A 14,857-nucleotide genomic window follows, 5' to 3' on the forward strand; every position below is an offset into this window, starting at 1 on the left:
CCCCAGGCTGGTCTTGGACTCAAGGGATCAAGGGATCCTCCAGCCTCGGACACCTAAAGTGTTGGGATTACAGGTGTGAGCCACCATGCCTGGCAAGGTGAACGTTTTTAATTTATCCAGAAATTATTTTTGTGTATGTACTAACTACTGTGGTAGCCAGTCTCCAGGTTGGCCTTAAATTATCCTGATGTCTTGGTATTCACACTCTCATTCAGTTCTCTTATACATTATATAGGGTTGGTCTATGTAACCAATAAAATATAGCAGAAGTGATGTTATGTCACTTCCAATATTAGGTTATTAAAGATGACTTCCTTCTTGGGCTCCTTGTCTCTCAGATCACTCAATCTGGAGGAAGTCAGCGATTATGTCATGAGGTCACTCAGGCAGTTGAGGTTCTGGCTAAAAGTCAGCAAGAACTGAGGTCCACCAACAACCTTGTGAGTCCCCTGAAAGCAGATTCTACAGCCCTGGGAAGACAGTGGCTCCAGCCCATGGCCTGATGGCAACCTCATGAGGCTGAGCTGAAGCCACACAGCCAAGCCAGTCCCAGATTCCAGATTCCAGACCCACAGAAGCTGTGGCATCACATATGTTTATTGTTTAAAGCTGCCAAATGGCCAAATGTTAGGGTAAGTTGTTCCACAGCAATGGATAACTAACTTAACTACTTTTAAAATAGAAACTGGTTTTACATAAAAACAAACAAAAAACAGGAAATTGTCTTTCAGAGAAAGACAGGGCTTTTGGTTTGAGGATTCATTATTGAGTCCCTGCTGTTTGAGCATTCATCTCCCTTCCCGACGCGTGCTGACCTTACAATCGCTATCTCAAGTTTTGTTTGGGAAAAATACTCTGTGCTGGAAAATGTTAAGTAGTATTCCATAGACTTCTAGTTCCATGTTGGTTCCATTCTTAGCCCTTGGATGACTATGCTTTTTGGTTACCTTGGAAATGCTGGAGCCAACAAAGTTGTTGGCTCACATTTTTTGCTCATATTCTGCTAAAGTGGAGGAATAACTCTCTTACACATTGACATGTAAAAACACATAAAAGTTGACATAACATTTGTAGCATGTTTTCAATATTTCATCTTTAAATTTTGTCAATATATTAGATATGATATTTAACTTTTTCAATTTATAGAATATTCTAGCCATGTATCCTAACTGGCAGTCAGGATGTGTCAAATTAGTTGGCCAAGTTTATTTTTCAGTTAAAATTTTGCATTTTTTCATTTCAAATAAGCACATTAATAGACATACATGGTGTAATTACTATTTATCTTCAAAATTATAATTTTTAGATATATGGAAGGGGGCCAAGAACAGTGGCTCACGCCTGTAATCCCAGCACTTTCAGAGGCCGAGGTGGGTGGATCACCTGAGGTCAGGAGTTCGAGACCAGTCTGGCCAACATGGTGAAACCCCCACCTCTACTAAAAACACAAAAATTAGCTGGGTGTGGTGGCTCCCGCCTGTATCCCAGCTACTCCGGAGGCTGAGGCAGGAAAATCGCTTGAGCCCAGGCAGAGGTTGCAGTGAGTCAAGGTAGTGCCACTGCACTACAGCCTGGGTCACAGAGCAAGACTCTGCCTCTAAAAAAAAAAAAAAAAAAAAAAGATAGATGGAAGAGTAGACAGATAATGGAGACTTGCCACGAATTGATGGCCTGTTAGAAATCAGCCACCTCTCCCATCAGTTTCCAGCTTTTCTCTCAAGGGACTAGCCTAAAAGAGCCACACATTCTACAACTGTCCCTTTGTTTAGTGCCATCTGCCTGTCATCCTTGGGGCAGTGTACCATATTGGAATGGATGCATTAGTATTTTCTTTTATAAAATAGGAGGAAAGCAACCGTGAAGGAAAATCAGGATATAAAAAAGGGACATTATCTAGTAGGTCAATTTTAGGAAAGAATATGTATGTTACCTCCAGGGCTATGCTAAGCACTCCAAGGTGACATAAGCTTTTTATTCTATGACTTTCTTCTTGACCACAGTTGTCCTGTCATTATTTCTTGTGCAATGAAAATAGCATTCTCACATATAGATGATTTTTCAAAGGGAGGCTGAGGCAGGAGAATGGCTTGAACCCAGGAGGTGGAGGTTGCAGTAAACCGGTATCACACCACTGCACTCCAGCCTGGGCAACAGAGCGAGACTCAGTGTCAAAAAAACAAAACAAAACAAAAACATATCTATTTAAACAGATATTACTTTGTCCATAGCTGGGACAGAGAACTTGACAGAGCTCTAACTACGCAGAAAGAAAGACATTTATCAAATGTTTAATATTTAAAAGATGGGAAGACTGGTCCAGTACAGTGGCTCATACCTGTAATCCTAGCACTTTGGGAGGCTGAGGTGGGCAGGTTGCTTGAGCTCAGGAGTTCAAGACCAGCCTGGGCAACATGGTGAAACCCCATTACTACAAAAAACTTAAAAATTAGTTGGGTGTGGTGGCACGTGCCTGTAGTCCCAGCTACTTGGTAGGCTGAAGTAGGATCGCTTGAGCCTGGGAGGTTGAGGCTGCGGTGAGCTGTGATCATGCCACTGCATTTCAGCCTGGACCACAGAGGGCGCCAGCCCCTCTCAAAAAAAGAGAAAATGATCTATCATTTTATGGTTATAAATAGTGGTCAAGTCATAGGGAAAATATTTTTCTTTCCTGAAGACAAACAGGAAATCAGAAAACCCTCTTTAGATACAGGATGATGATGATACAATGACAATTTTCCTTTTGCTTATCTGAATGAGTACAAGGGTTACTGATGTATCATCCTTTTGCTTCTAGTCTTAGATAAAATGTTTCCTTCTTAAGAGATTACCATCAGGCTAGCACCAGGCAGTACCTTAAGCTTTTCAATAGTTAAAAAAAAGAAAAAAAAGACTTCTGTATAAAGTTTTCTGAAATGTTCAGATGTTTTATACTGTTATTAATACTATTGAGAGAAGAATAACTTAAAGGATAAAATAACTTAGTCATAAATAAATATAAACAAAGACCTAAACCTATATACATAAATCTTTAGCTCTCCTCTAAGTGGGGAGAAAATAGTGCTGAGAAAAACATGAGCAATGTGAAACATATATTTATATGCTTAATTATTAATAATATAACCACAGTATTATTAATAAGACCAATGTGCATGTATTTTGGGGTTAATTTCTCCTTTGCCATGAAGATAACTGAAATGTATTACTCATGAGATGAGAGAAATAGCATAGTTTTTTTTTTTTTTTTAAATTTTATTTTATTTGAGACAGAGTCTTGCTCTGTCTCCCAGGCTGGAGTGCAGTGGCGCGATCTCGGCTCACTGCAAGCTCCGCCTCCCGGGTTCACGCCATTCTCCTACCTCGGCCTCCGGAGTAGCTGGGACTACAGGCGCCCGCCACTTCGCCCGGCTAATTTTTGTATTTTTAGTAGAGACAGGGTTTCACCGTGTTAGCCAGGATGGTCTCGATCTCCTGACCTCCTCGTGATCCGCCCGCCTCGGCCTCCCAAAGTGCTGGGATTACAGGCATGAGCAGAATAGTTTTTAATAGATGACAAGAAATATAACCATTCAATATTGTGGATAGGAAGAGAAAAAAACACCGAAATACCATCTGTGTAAGAAGTCACGTACAGGAAAGAAATAAAAGCTCTGACAATATAAGCCCAGATTTTTAAAAAGCCATTTATTTTAAAAAACTGGTTTGTCAAATCACATACATGAGCAGATACACAACTACCAAAGTGGCCTGTAATAGACACCAGTGGGGCGGGCACCACACAGTACCTGAAAAATACAGCTAAAAAAAGAGGAGTCTGTTGAGTATTTAATTTCAGATTCCTACTTGACTCCTTGTTGAATGGCTTTAAGTTAGCATATAGTGAGTGAGAGGTAGAGTCCCAAGTATAATAGGTGATGCCTCAGGGCTCCATTTAAAAACAAAACAAAAACAAAACCATTTCTCCCTCTGCGCAAGAGAAGCCTATCCTATATTTTTTCCTTTGCGAAAACAGAAGCCAAGTTTCTCTTCTCAAATGGTTCAGCATTCCCAATCAAAAAGTGGTGTGTGGTAACCTAGGTATTGTGCTTGTTGAGCCATTTAATTTTCCTCACCCTCCGATTCAGATTCTAGGAGAGAAGAAAGAAAGAATTTAGGTATTTCCCCCCAGATTCCTCTAATAAAGGTCATAAATTACTACAGTCACCAACCCAGAACCCTGCCATTGCGCCAGCATACTTTTACCCTAGGCACCCATTATTAGGTAAAATAGTCACATGAAGGCAGATGGCAAACTCTTGCTCTTTTCTGCTTTCAGGTAAATTTTGCCTGACTAAAAATGCAACATGCATATATATACGAATACTTATAAATGAATACATTATATATATATTAAATTTATACATATAAATTATATAAAAATTATATATAAATTATATAAAAATAAATTTATACATATAAATTATATAAAATTACATAAAAATTTATACATATAAATTATATAAAAATATACAAACATATATACATATAAATTATATAAAAATTTGAATATATATAAAATTAAACAATACAACTTTTCTTCTTTGGATCACCTAAGATAAACTTTTTATTCTTTGTCTTTTTTTTTTGAGGCAGAGTCTTGCTCTGTTGCCCAAACTGGAGTGCAATGGCACGATCTTGGCTCTCTGCAAACTCTCCCTCCCAGGTTCACACCATTCTCCTGCCTCAGCCTCCCGAGTAGCTAGGACTACAGGTGCCTGCCACCTCGCCTGGCTAATTTTTTATATTTTTAGTAGAGACGGGGTTTCATTGTGTTAGCCAAGATGGTCTCGATCTCCTGACCTCGTGATCCGCCTGCCTCGGCCTCCCAAAGTGCTGGGATTACAGGCATGAGTCACTGCGCCGGGTCTAAACTTTTTATTCTTAATTAAATTCACTCTATTTATTTATTTATTTATTTATTGAGATGCAGTCTTGCTCTGTCATCCAGGCTGGAGTGCAGTGGCGCGATCTTGGCTCACTGCAACCTTCGCCTCCTGGTTCAAGCGATTCTCCTGCCTCAGCCTACCGAGTAGCTGGGACTACAGGCATGTGCCACCATATCTGGCTAATTTTTTTTGTATTTTTAATAGAGACAGGGTTTCATTATGTTGGCCAGGCTGCTCTCGAACTCCTGACCTCAGGTGATCTGCCCTCCTCAGCTTCCCAAAGCACTGGGATTACAGGTGTGAGCCACCACACCTGGCCTGAATTCACTCTTATCTATTATTATCCTTCCATCTTACATTTCTATTATTTAAAATTGCCAGTTAATTGGTAAAGGTGTCATAAAAATCTATAGAATTCCATAATGTGTGATTAAGCTAAATGTATTTTTCTCCTTTCACATCTACTGATCATTTCTTCTTTACTGTCCTCCATCAGAGTGGATAATTTAAGCACTTCATTTCGTTCTTTGTTTTTACATGTAGAGATTTTTATTGCCGTGATTTCAGAAAGGAAAGCTAAGATGTCGGCAAAATGTTTGATACAAAAGATAACTCAAGAATTTTAGTTTTAGGAAAGCAAGTAAAATCTGTGGTAAATATTTTGACATATAATGAGACAGTGTTTAAAGGTCATCAAAATTTTTAAACAGAATCATACCTTCTTCTGCATTTTGTAACCACTCAACAAACTTCTTCATCTGGTCAAGAAAAACACTTTTGCCTTTAGCAACATGTGCTTCCTTATACCATTTCAGTATTGCTTCTTCGCTCAGAACATCAGCTGCAATTTGAAATCAAAGATTTCAAAGTTACTACACAAATGTCATGTTTCAAAACAACTTCATGTCTTACAGTTTAATAGAAAGCAATCGTTTTTAATATAAAGCATTCTGTTACTTATCAGAAGAGAGGAACCAAGTTGATTTTCATGTAGCACAGTGCCCTATTTTGATAGCTTACTAAAGGCTTAAGTAGGCATCTTAGGCATGATATAATGCAAGCCTATAGCTCACTACTAGGACTTGGAAATCTCTCACAGTGCTAATTTGCTGGTAGGAAATAGAATTATTTTGTAATTTGGCAAATGAATCAGCAATTCCAGCATTTTAGAACATTTTGTGTCCTGCCAAGTTCAACCATATCTTGATTAAAGAGCAACCTCAAATCACCAGTGTCTTTTAAGGGGATTGGGATTTTCTTTTTTAGGAGAAAAATGGCAAAGGAAAAAAATGTAGATAATATGCAATAATGTTAGCAATTAGATATAAAAAGGAACTTCTGGGTTGTGGGAGTAATACACACATAAACTGAAGTTCCACACTTTCTCCATCACTAAATCACGACTTATTTTCCCACAGTATATCAAATTATAAGAGTAATATTTTTCCTCTACTACATTAAGGGAAAATAGACACATTAGCTAGTTTCCTACAGGTTTCTGACAACAACAAAAAAATGTTAACTATCTTTTGTCTAAAACTCTAAATTCCACAAATGTGCCTTGATATTCTCAAGATACCATTAATTGAGAGTATTTAATGTTAAGAATGAGAATATAAAAATAAGTGTACATATTCTCCCAATGTTCTAATGTCCTAATGGGTTGTTGTTTGGGAATTTGTAGTGGGAAACGAGATAGAAAACAGGTACAACGCATTTATTATTGTCCCTGAGATGTGCTCAATTCAGTACAAATACTGATAAAGCCATATAATGTTAATAAATTACTCGAATGATATATTTTCAGTTAAAATGTAATTTCAACTTATGAAAATGACAGAAACAGTTTAATACTGTTTTCATTTAAAACATCACTGATATTTTCATAACAAAAACACTGGCTTTTTATTTTTAAAGAATTATTGGCTCTTGGAAAATGTTCTTGGATTAAATTGAAGAGACTGACCTGACTAAAATGAACAAGATTTGTTTATGAAAATAAAAGTTGGTTTTTTTTAAAAAAACTTGTTTATTATTATCACTAAAAACACTACATTTTGCAAACGAAGCAAGAAGTCTGAATTTACTTATAGAGACTGGATGTAAGAGTTACAATCAGGGGTCCTATAGAATTACTCTTAGCTTCTAATTATTTTAGCTCTTTGTTTCCAGCTCTCCACTGAGATAAAAGAAATTTCTACTAGCCATCAGAGCCTAACTGTCATAGAGTTGAGGAGCAGGCAGTTGTGTCCCAAGGAATTGACCTGTTATTATGCAAGACTGCCTTGCAGAGACTTTTAAAGAACATTAACAGAGATTTTAAAAGTCCCTTTTATGTAATTTGTAATTTGTCTTTAAGATGCTTGTGATTAGATCCGTAATTATCAAACTGGATCATGTCTTCCTGTCTGTAGAATAATTTTGGGCATATACACCCAACGTATGTATATTTTTGAGTTTATAAATTATATTCATGCACTACTGAACTATCGTTATTAATGTTCTAAACAAACAATATAATTTTAAACTGTGACAAACATGGAAAGGAGAATTGATTTTTTTCTCCACACCTTACTGAACTGAGGATGATACAAAGTACAGGTTGGAAAGCTGATGTAGACTGCAGTTTAGTGATACTATTTGTCTGAGCTTTCCTTTTGAAGGTTGAGAGCTCATTCCTGTGTTTTATTGCCCCACAGAGGCTGAAAGAGACCATGCAACTACTGAAATGCTTGTCGACGTCAGTGCTTGTGAAAAGCACACTAAATGACAGGCAAAACCTATCAAATGCATTGTTTACTGCAAATCTTGTACCTTGATATTCTTAAATTGCCATTAATTGAGAATATTTAATGTTAAGAATAGGAAGGAGAATTTAAAATAAGAGGAGTCTACATATTAATGGTGTAATGTTGAGTTCTTAGAAGAACCCAGTTTGGTAATAACTACTTGCTGAAAGATCAAACTTCTAGCACCGGAGAATTATTAACTAAAAGCTACTGAAGTATCTACATGGAACACCACAGAGGCAAAGCATTAACATCAAAGAGTGTAAGAAGAAATTCAACTTCTATTTAGTGAAAGGAAAGGTCTGAAAAGGAAAGAACTCCTTGAGGGATAAAGAATCAGACAATTTTTTCCCTCACTAAGGATAAAGTGGGGAAAAGAGTTAATTAAAACTGAGAAATCATGTTTGGTGGGATATTCCACAAATGCCTCTTAGGAATACAGAATAACAGTAAAAGACAGTAAGAAAGGAAGACATTGTATGATGGCACATAGAGACTGGCATATATGTTTTCCCTTCTATCTGGCCAACTTCTTCACAATGTTTGGTGAGATGCATGCACCTCGAGAGCCTTCACTTCTCCCCCTCCAAATTAGCTTTAACAAGTTAGGTGCCCTTCCTCTGTGGTCCTATTCCTTCTGACACCCTCTGTGTGAGGCTTATTTCAGCAATTGACATGGTGACTGTAATTCTTTGTTTTCTTCTACATCCTGAAATTCAGGAAGTCAGGCACTATATTTTGTTCATCTCATTTCCAGCATTTAATGAAACACCTGCCCTATAGTATCTATTCAACACATGTATAAGGAATAAATTTGTTAACTTGATGAGAAAAAAATAAATATTTCTCAATTTGTAGAGTTCTAATGTATTCATGAGGATCAAAGAGACAATATTGTAAAAGTGGCTTGAGAACTGCTAAATTTTAGATCATGTTAGTTATTTAGAAAGTTAGTCTAAAACTATGTCACTTGAAACTCTTGAAATTCAGAATTTTTTTATTAGGAATGTCACATAGGGACACAAGTCAAAAATAATTTACCCTAAGAATGCTGGGAATATATGCTGAGAAGGGCACTCACCCTTTTTTAGAACTAGAATAAAAAACTCCTTTTAGAAAAATTTGCATGCAGGATAGAATTTAACCTAAAAAACTTCTGCAAACAAGAAAACCCATGACAGAGATAATAACAGTACTTGACAAGGTAGTTTTATATGTTTTAGACCATGCTGAGTCTATGGGACTTATCTTCAGGGAAAAAAAGAAGAGAAAATTATTTTTAAAAGTCAATAATGTGATGCTTGAAAGTTAGCAATGGATTTACTCTTTCTTACTGCCTGAAATATACAAATCTAGATTTTAATACAGAAAGAGAATCTTTGCAAAATGACCCATCACCACTTTTTTCTTTGCTGACTAGTATTATTTAATTTGCTTTTATTCCACTGTTATTTATATAAAAGATTCATAAATCTTTCAATAATGATATTCAATTAAGTAATTGGATTTGCCATGGCTAATCATATGCCCAAGTTTCTGTTATCCTCAAGTTCTGGACATGTTGGGAAAGGGGAGCTGTGTGTGTGTATGTCCATGTATGTGTTTGTGTGTGCTGTGTGTGTAAGAGAGAGATAAAAATGAGAATTAAAAAGGAGCAACGGTTTCCATTACATTTTAAAAACCACATTTTAAAAACTATGTTCCTTATGACAAACTAAAGGAATCCACAGAAACTTGGTAAAAGCAGCAGAGAAGACACTATTCCATATTTGTAAGATGTGGATATGTACATGAAATCAAAGGTAAGTATAATCTTGAACATGTTACTGGAGTTCATAGCATCTGTTGCTTCTTGAATTCTATATACTTTACACCAGTGGTCCTGGTACAACAGTCAGAGCATCACTTTGGAAACTTGCTAAAATGAAAATTCTCAGGCCCAATCCTGGCCCTACTGAATCAGAATCTCTGGGGGAGCTGTGTTTTATACCAAGCTCTCTGGGTAATTCTTAGGCATATTAGGAAAAGAGTGCTTTAACACTCACTGTTTATTAAGTCTTTCTAGGCATATAAAACACAGAATGAGAGCATCAGATCTTTACAGAAACAAATCAAATACATGTCTCCTGGTGCACAAGTGTTTGGTGGACAAAATAAGGTGAAAGTAAAAATCTGGCAAAAAAGAGACAAGACGGTAAACATAGTTAACACAGTAATGCTCTTAATGTGGTATGGAACAATCATTCCTCAGGGATTCCATGTTCTCAAGAGAAAACATGGAATTATTTCACTTAGGAAAACAGACTATATATATCATTTTGTGGAAAATTACAAAATTACCTAGAAAATGGTATTTAAAATGTTAGTTCAGTGATGTATTTTAGGTTTCCACTTTTAAAAAAGTTTCCCAATTTCATTTCCAAAAATAACTAAGGCAGAATTAAAATTGATGTTGACACTCACCCTTCCTGTGTTCCCTGGGGCCAGGTCATACTTGCCACAGACCTAACTAATTTTAGGTTATTTAAACGCTGATTACCTAGTTAATCAATAAGCCTAACAGCTCATGCCTCTTCTTTTTACTTCCCAGTGCTTACTTCTTGAGTTATTTTATAATTTCGGGTCATACTGACCCTTAGCATCTGGGGCTGATGAATGAGAAAAAACTCAAAGTAGCCAGTTTTACTACCTGTCAGTAGTTGTTATAAGAAGTCTAAAGGAAAAGGAGGTTGGCATTAGTGGTTAAAATAGAGAAATCTGCAGGATTTTAATAGTTCATATGCCACCTAGATGCCATTTCCCATAACAAGGGGTTTGCTGATTCTTTGTGATTTCATTGCAATAACAAGATAGGGTGCTCCTGAAGATGAGACTCAAACAATGATGTCTCAGTTAAAAAAAAATTTGGTGAGAAACACTGGTTATCTTTTAAATGACAAGAAAGCAAACTATGTTCAGGTAACTAGTTTATGAACAGTTTGGTTTTCTGTAGTGGAAAAAATTTACCACCCTCAAAAGAGTGAAACCTGTTCCATAAGTCTCTCTGCCAGTTTTATAAATGGAGCCAGCTGTGGCCACGGAAGGTTGGGCCCCACTTCTCATTCTTGGCTGCTGGGTACCATCTATGAGTTGGTAACACGGCTTGCAGGTTTGGTTCTGATGGGTGGATCGCTTTGGGTATCATTGGGTGGGGCCTAGTTTTAGGACACTGCTATCTTATGACTAAATCCAAGAAGACCCAACTCAGATTTGGTTGGAGAAAACACCAATTACTGAACCTCAAGTGGTAATGGGTGGCCATCATATTTTCCTACTGACTATTATAATTGTTGCTGAATACTTTGTGCTCTGAAAAAGTAAAATATCACCCAAACACCTGTGGACAAGATTCATTCATTTGAAGAATCTATGTGGCCAATTAAAATTCATTGTGAAATGCTATTAAGCATTTTTAAAAGAGCTATTATTTATGTAAAACTTTTATTTTCCAAATTCCCAAGATATAATTCAAAACAGACAAATTTAGGAACACATCAAAGAGAAAATAAACATTTGGCTGGTATTAACTTTTCTGATATCATGATATTTATGAATATAATAACATAAACATGTTACAATGTTCAAAATGTATCATTTCTTAAGTGTTCCTTTTTCTCCCTCACAAAACTATACAAATTTAGGCCCAAAAAATAGCCTAGGACATTTTTGTATGCTGTAGGTATACAGATTGAGATCAGTTAAAACCTTTAGCATTCATTTTTTAGTGCCAGTTGTCATGGCAACCTAATCCTTATAAATACAATGAAAAGACAGTAAATGTGAAAACCTAAAAATAGCCATTCCCTTGGAAAATAGAAGAATGGCTGGGCCAAGTAACTAAAATACAAAGTAAAAAGGCTAATTACTTCAGTAATTTTAAAGTCAGATTTATGGTACCTAAAAGGGTCTGAACATAATATATATAGCATTTTGATAATCATTGTTATTAGAGCTAATCCTTACAATTCAAAAACAGGCTCAATTTTATATAATTACATTTTTTTCCACCATCCCCAAGAAACAATTACCAGTTCATCTACCAATGAGAAGTGCCCAGGGGCCTAAGCAGGGTTTCCAAGCCAACACATATGTGGCGTGTATGCCTCCTCTCTCTACGTGGTATGGCTGCCTCAATAAAACTTCCACAAATTAGCATCTTGCTGTCCATCTCTAAACAGAGCCCCATGACCTCCTCTGCCTCATTCCCTGCTCTGCCCCTCAAAGAGCTTCAGCAAAACACAGAAGCACAGCAGTGGCACATGGATGGATACCTTTATAAAAGAGAACCACAATCTTCTGAAAGGCTTTCATGAAATGGATGTTGTCGTAGCAGTATTCCTGAACCTTCTGGAGGAGGATCAGCTCTGACTGGCCTTGGGAGCTGAACACGGCCAGCAGGGGAGCATATTGCTAGAACAGAAGTGTAGAGTAAAAGCCATCACTTGCGTGGGAGGTACACAGCTGACACTGCAGGAACCATAACAATAACCTGGAGGGTTGCTTAGAAAAGACTGACTTTAGGATTAATACCTTGTTATCATCATATTGTGTCCAACAGGGTGAGGGGAACAGAACAGTAGGAACAAAGCAGTATGGCAGACCTGTGAGGGAACTGGGAAGAAGATTTACACTTTCTCAATGGCAGAGCCACAGTCCAGTAATACAATGGATATTGTATGAGGATATGACTGCATTTTCACAATATTTCTTAGACATAGCAGGCATAGCAATTATCTTTAATATAGGCAGATTCTCATGTTTGGACTCTTAGTGGGTACAGAGAAAGAATCTTGATGAGCTGCTGGGATAAAAAGCATTCATTTAGAAATATCCTTGACTTTCTGACACTGATGCACAGCCATTGTTTTTCTGAGACTTACTCAGTTCAATACTTATCTCTTCTAAAGGGCCTTCCCTGATCAAAGTAACATGGATAGTTTATTCACTGCTATGTTCTCATGAACGGTGGGTGCAAACTTGAAAAAAATTAGGAAGTATATGTTTAGTCTGAGTCTGGGGTAATTGTAGTTGGAACCCATTTGTCATACTCTCAATTAAGACAAATGTGGGCCAGGGGTGGTGGCTCATGCCTGCAATCCCAACATTTAGGGAGGCTGAAGCAGGAGGATAGCTTGAATGCAGGATTTCAGGACCAGCCTGGGCAACATAGTGAAACAACATCTCTACCAAAAAATGAAGAAATTAGCCAGATGTGGTGGCAAGCACCTGTAGTCCCAGCTAGCTGGGAGGCTGAGGAGGGAGGATGGCTTGAGTCCAGGAGTTCAAAGTTGCAGTGAGCCCAGATTGTGCCACTGCACTCTAGCCGAGGCAACAAAATGAGACTCTGTCTCAATTAAAAAAAAAAAAAAAAAAAAAAAAAAAAAAAAAAAAGCTGCAGTTTGCCCTTGGCTGGGTCAGTTCCTTGCTAAGGGCTGTTACCTTCAGGTGCTTCAGAGCCTGCTCTGCAACAAGTTCTTCCTTCTTGTTCCACTCAACGGCGTTCATTATACAGGTCCACAGAAGACCAATCACTGCTGTTTCTGGAAGATCATTCCTCTTCATTTCTTCTTTGACATAAAGCACCACCTACATTTCATGGAAATGGGGTCAGAAAGTAACAGGCAGATGGAGAGCTCCCTCCTCCCTCCTAGCTGCCCAGTGAGTCAACGTTTTGGGGCAGCTAAGAAACAATCTGCTTGGCTTCTCCTTTCCTTGTCTGGATTCTCAGACTGGAAGAGGGAGAAAAAATACAATGATTTGTTCTCAAGCAGACTTATTTTTAGTACCAAAATTAATAGGCTTAGCTCTGGTCAGGAGCTGCTGGATAATGTGGAGTAAGAGAGGATTTTTGTTTCCTCATACAGAAACCCCTTTGAGTCTAGTACAGTAGGGATACTTGGGCCAGTTTGACTTTTTGGAGATTTAAAGAAGGCAATAGAGTTGTGAACTTTTATCTACATCCCTAAACTTTAAAACCTCTTGATGGATACCATCTTGGGTTTGTACAGGTTCATTCTCCATAATTTATTCTTCAATCATTACTTTTGATGATCGTTATGCCCCATCTCAGTGAAAAGTTAATTTGTAAATAAATTGTAAAGTGCAAAGGCAATTTTTAGATTTCATATACATCAATTCAGCAGTATTCAGTAACTTATTTTCCCTTTTGAATTATGTATAAATATGCAAATTTATACTCAACCCTGACAGTATGGAATATAGGCTTGCCTAACAATGTATTTTATATCAAATTTATTTGAAAGGCTTTTTCCTTTTAAAATAAAATAATAAATAGAGGTTTGGACCTCAGAAGTGATTAAAAGTCATCATGGTATCTCCAGCATACTAGTTTGCGAGTAGTAGTAAAACCTTTTTCTCCTCCCTTTTCTTGTTTAGTGGAAACACATTGCTTTCTTTACTTCTGGCCTGGCGTGTAGAAATGCCAGCAGTGACCTGAGTAGCCTTTGAAAGCAGAAGGAGCTGGGCAGTCCCAGTCCCTGTGCTGGCTGGAGGAAGCCACATGAAAGTGTGACATCCTGGCATCCACAAGCATCACAAGGCTTTTTATGTTTCCCTCTTTTCCCCATGGAAAATCATGTACAAATTCTTGCTTGGAGAACTATGACTGAATATACTGCTATCCTTAATATCATGAGACTTAAGAATATTTGTCATTCCAACACCTCCACCTGCTGGATAGTATCAGTCCTACATTCTCCAGCCTTCAACCATGTGAGGTGCCATGCAGGGCTTGGAGCATGAAGTAGGTGCAGGTCAGGCATTTTGGAGCAGGTGGAAAAAAAGAAAGGATGCTTTATATTAATTTTTAGATTGTTGTGTGAAAGATTTGAAACTTCAAATAGAAAGCTTTCTCCAGATACATTAAAAATTAAAAAAAAGATATAGTCATAGCTTTGTGAACGACAGCATGTATATATGAACTATGTATATGCATATTATAAAAAAGATAGCTTTTACATTGTAGGGAAACACAGCTATTTCAAGTGTGAGTGGGATTAAACAAGTCACACATTCAACTAGTCTTTTCCCATGATAGGAATTCAAGCTTTTTTCAAATAAAAAGCCTACATATTCATACAGAGTGAT

General features: G+C 37.3%; 1 protein-coding gene across 5 annotated transcripts in view; it reads right to left on the reverse strand.

The window, feature by feature from the left end:
- Window positions 1–3,660: 3,660 nt before the first annotated feature.
- Window positions 3,661–14,857, reverse strand: part of BZW2 (basic leucine zipper and W2 domains 2) — a 59,990-nt gene continuing 48,793 nt past the window's right edge. For 4 of the 5 annotated variants that reach the window (XM_001104484.5, XM_015133909.3, XM_015133910.3 and 1 more), the window contains exons 9-12: window positions 13,190–13,336; window positions 12,022–12,160; window positions 5,641–5,763; window positions 3,667–4,124 (exon numbers count right to left, since the gene is read on the reverse strand). In XM_001104484.5, the coding sequence (XP_001104484.4) occupies window positions 4,096–4,124; window positions 5,641–5,763; window positions 12,022–12,160; window positions 13,190–13,336 (438 nt within the window). In that variant the 3' untranslated portion in view covers window positions 3,667–4,095. 5 annotated transcript variants of the gene reach the window in all.

Source organism: Macaca mulatta, chromosome 3 (assembly GCF_049350105.2).
Source record: "Macaca mulatta isolate MMU2019108-1 chromosome 3, T2T-MMU8v2.0, whole genome shotgun sequence".
Classification (NCBI taxonomy): Eukaryota; Metazoa; Chordata; class Mammalia; order Primates; family Cercopithecidae; genus Macaca; species Macaca mulatta.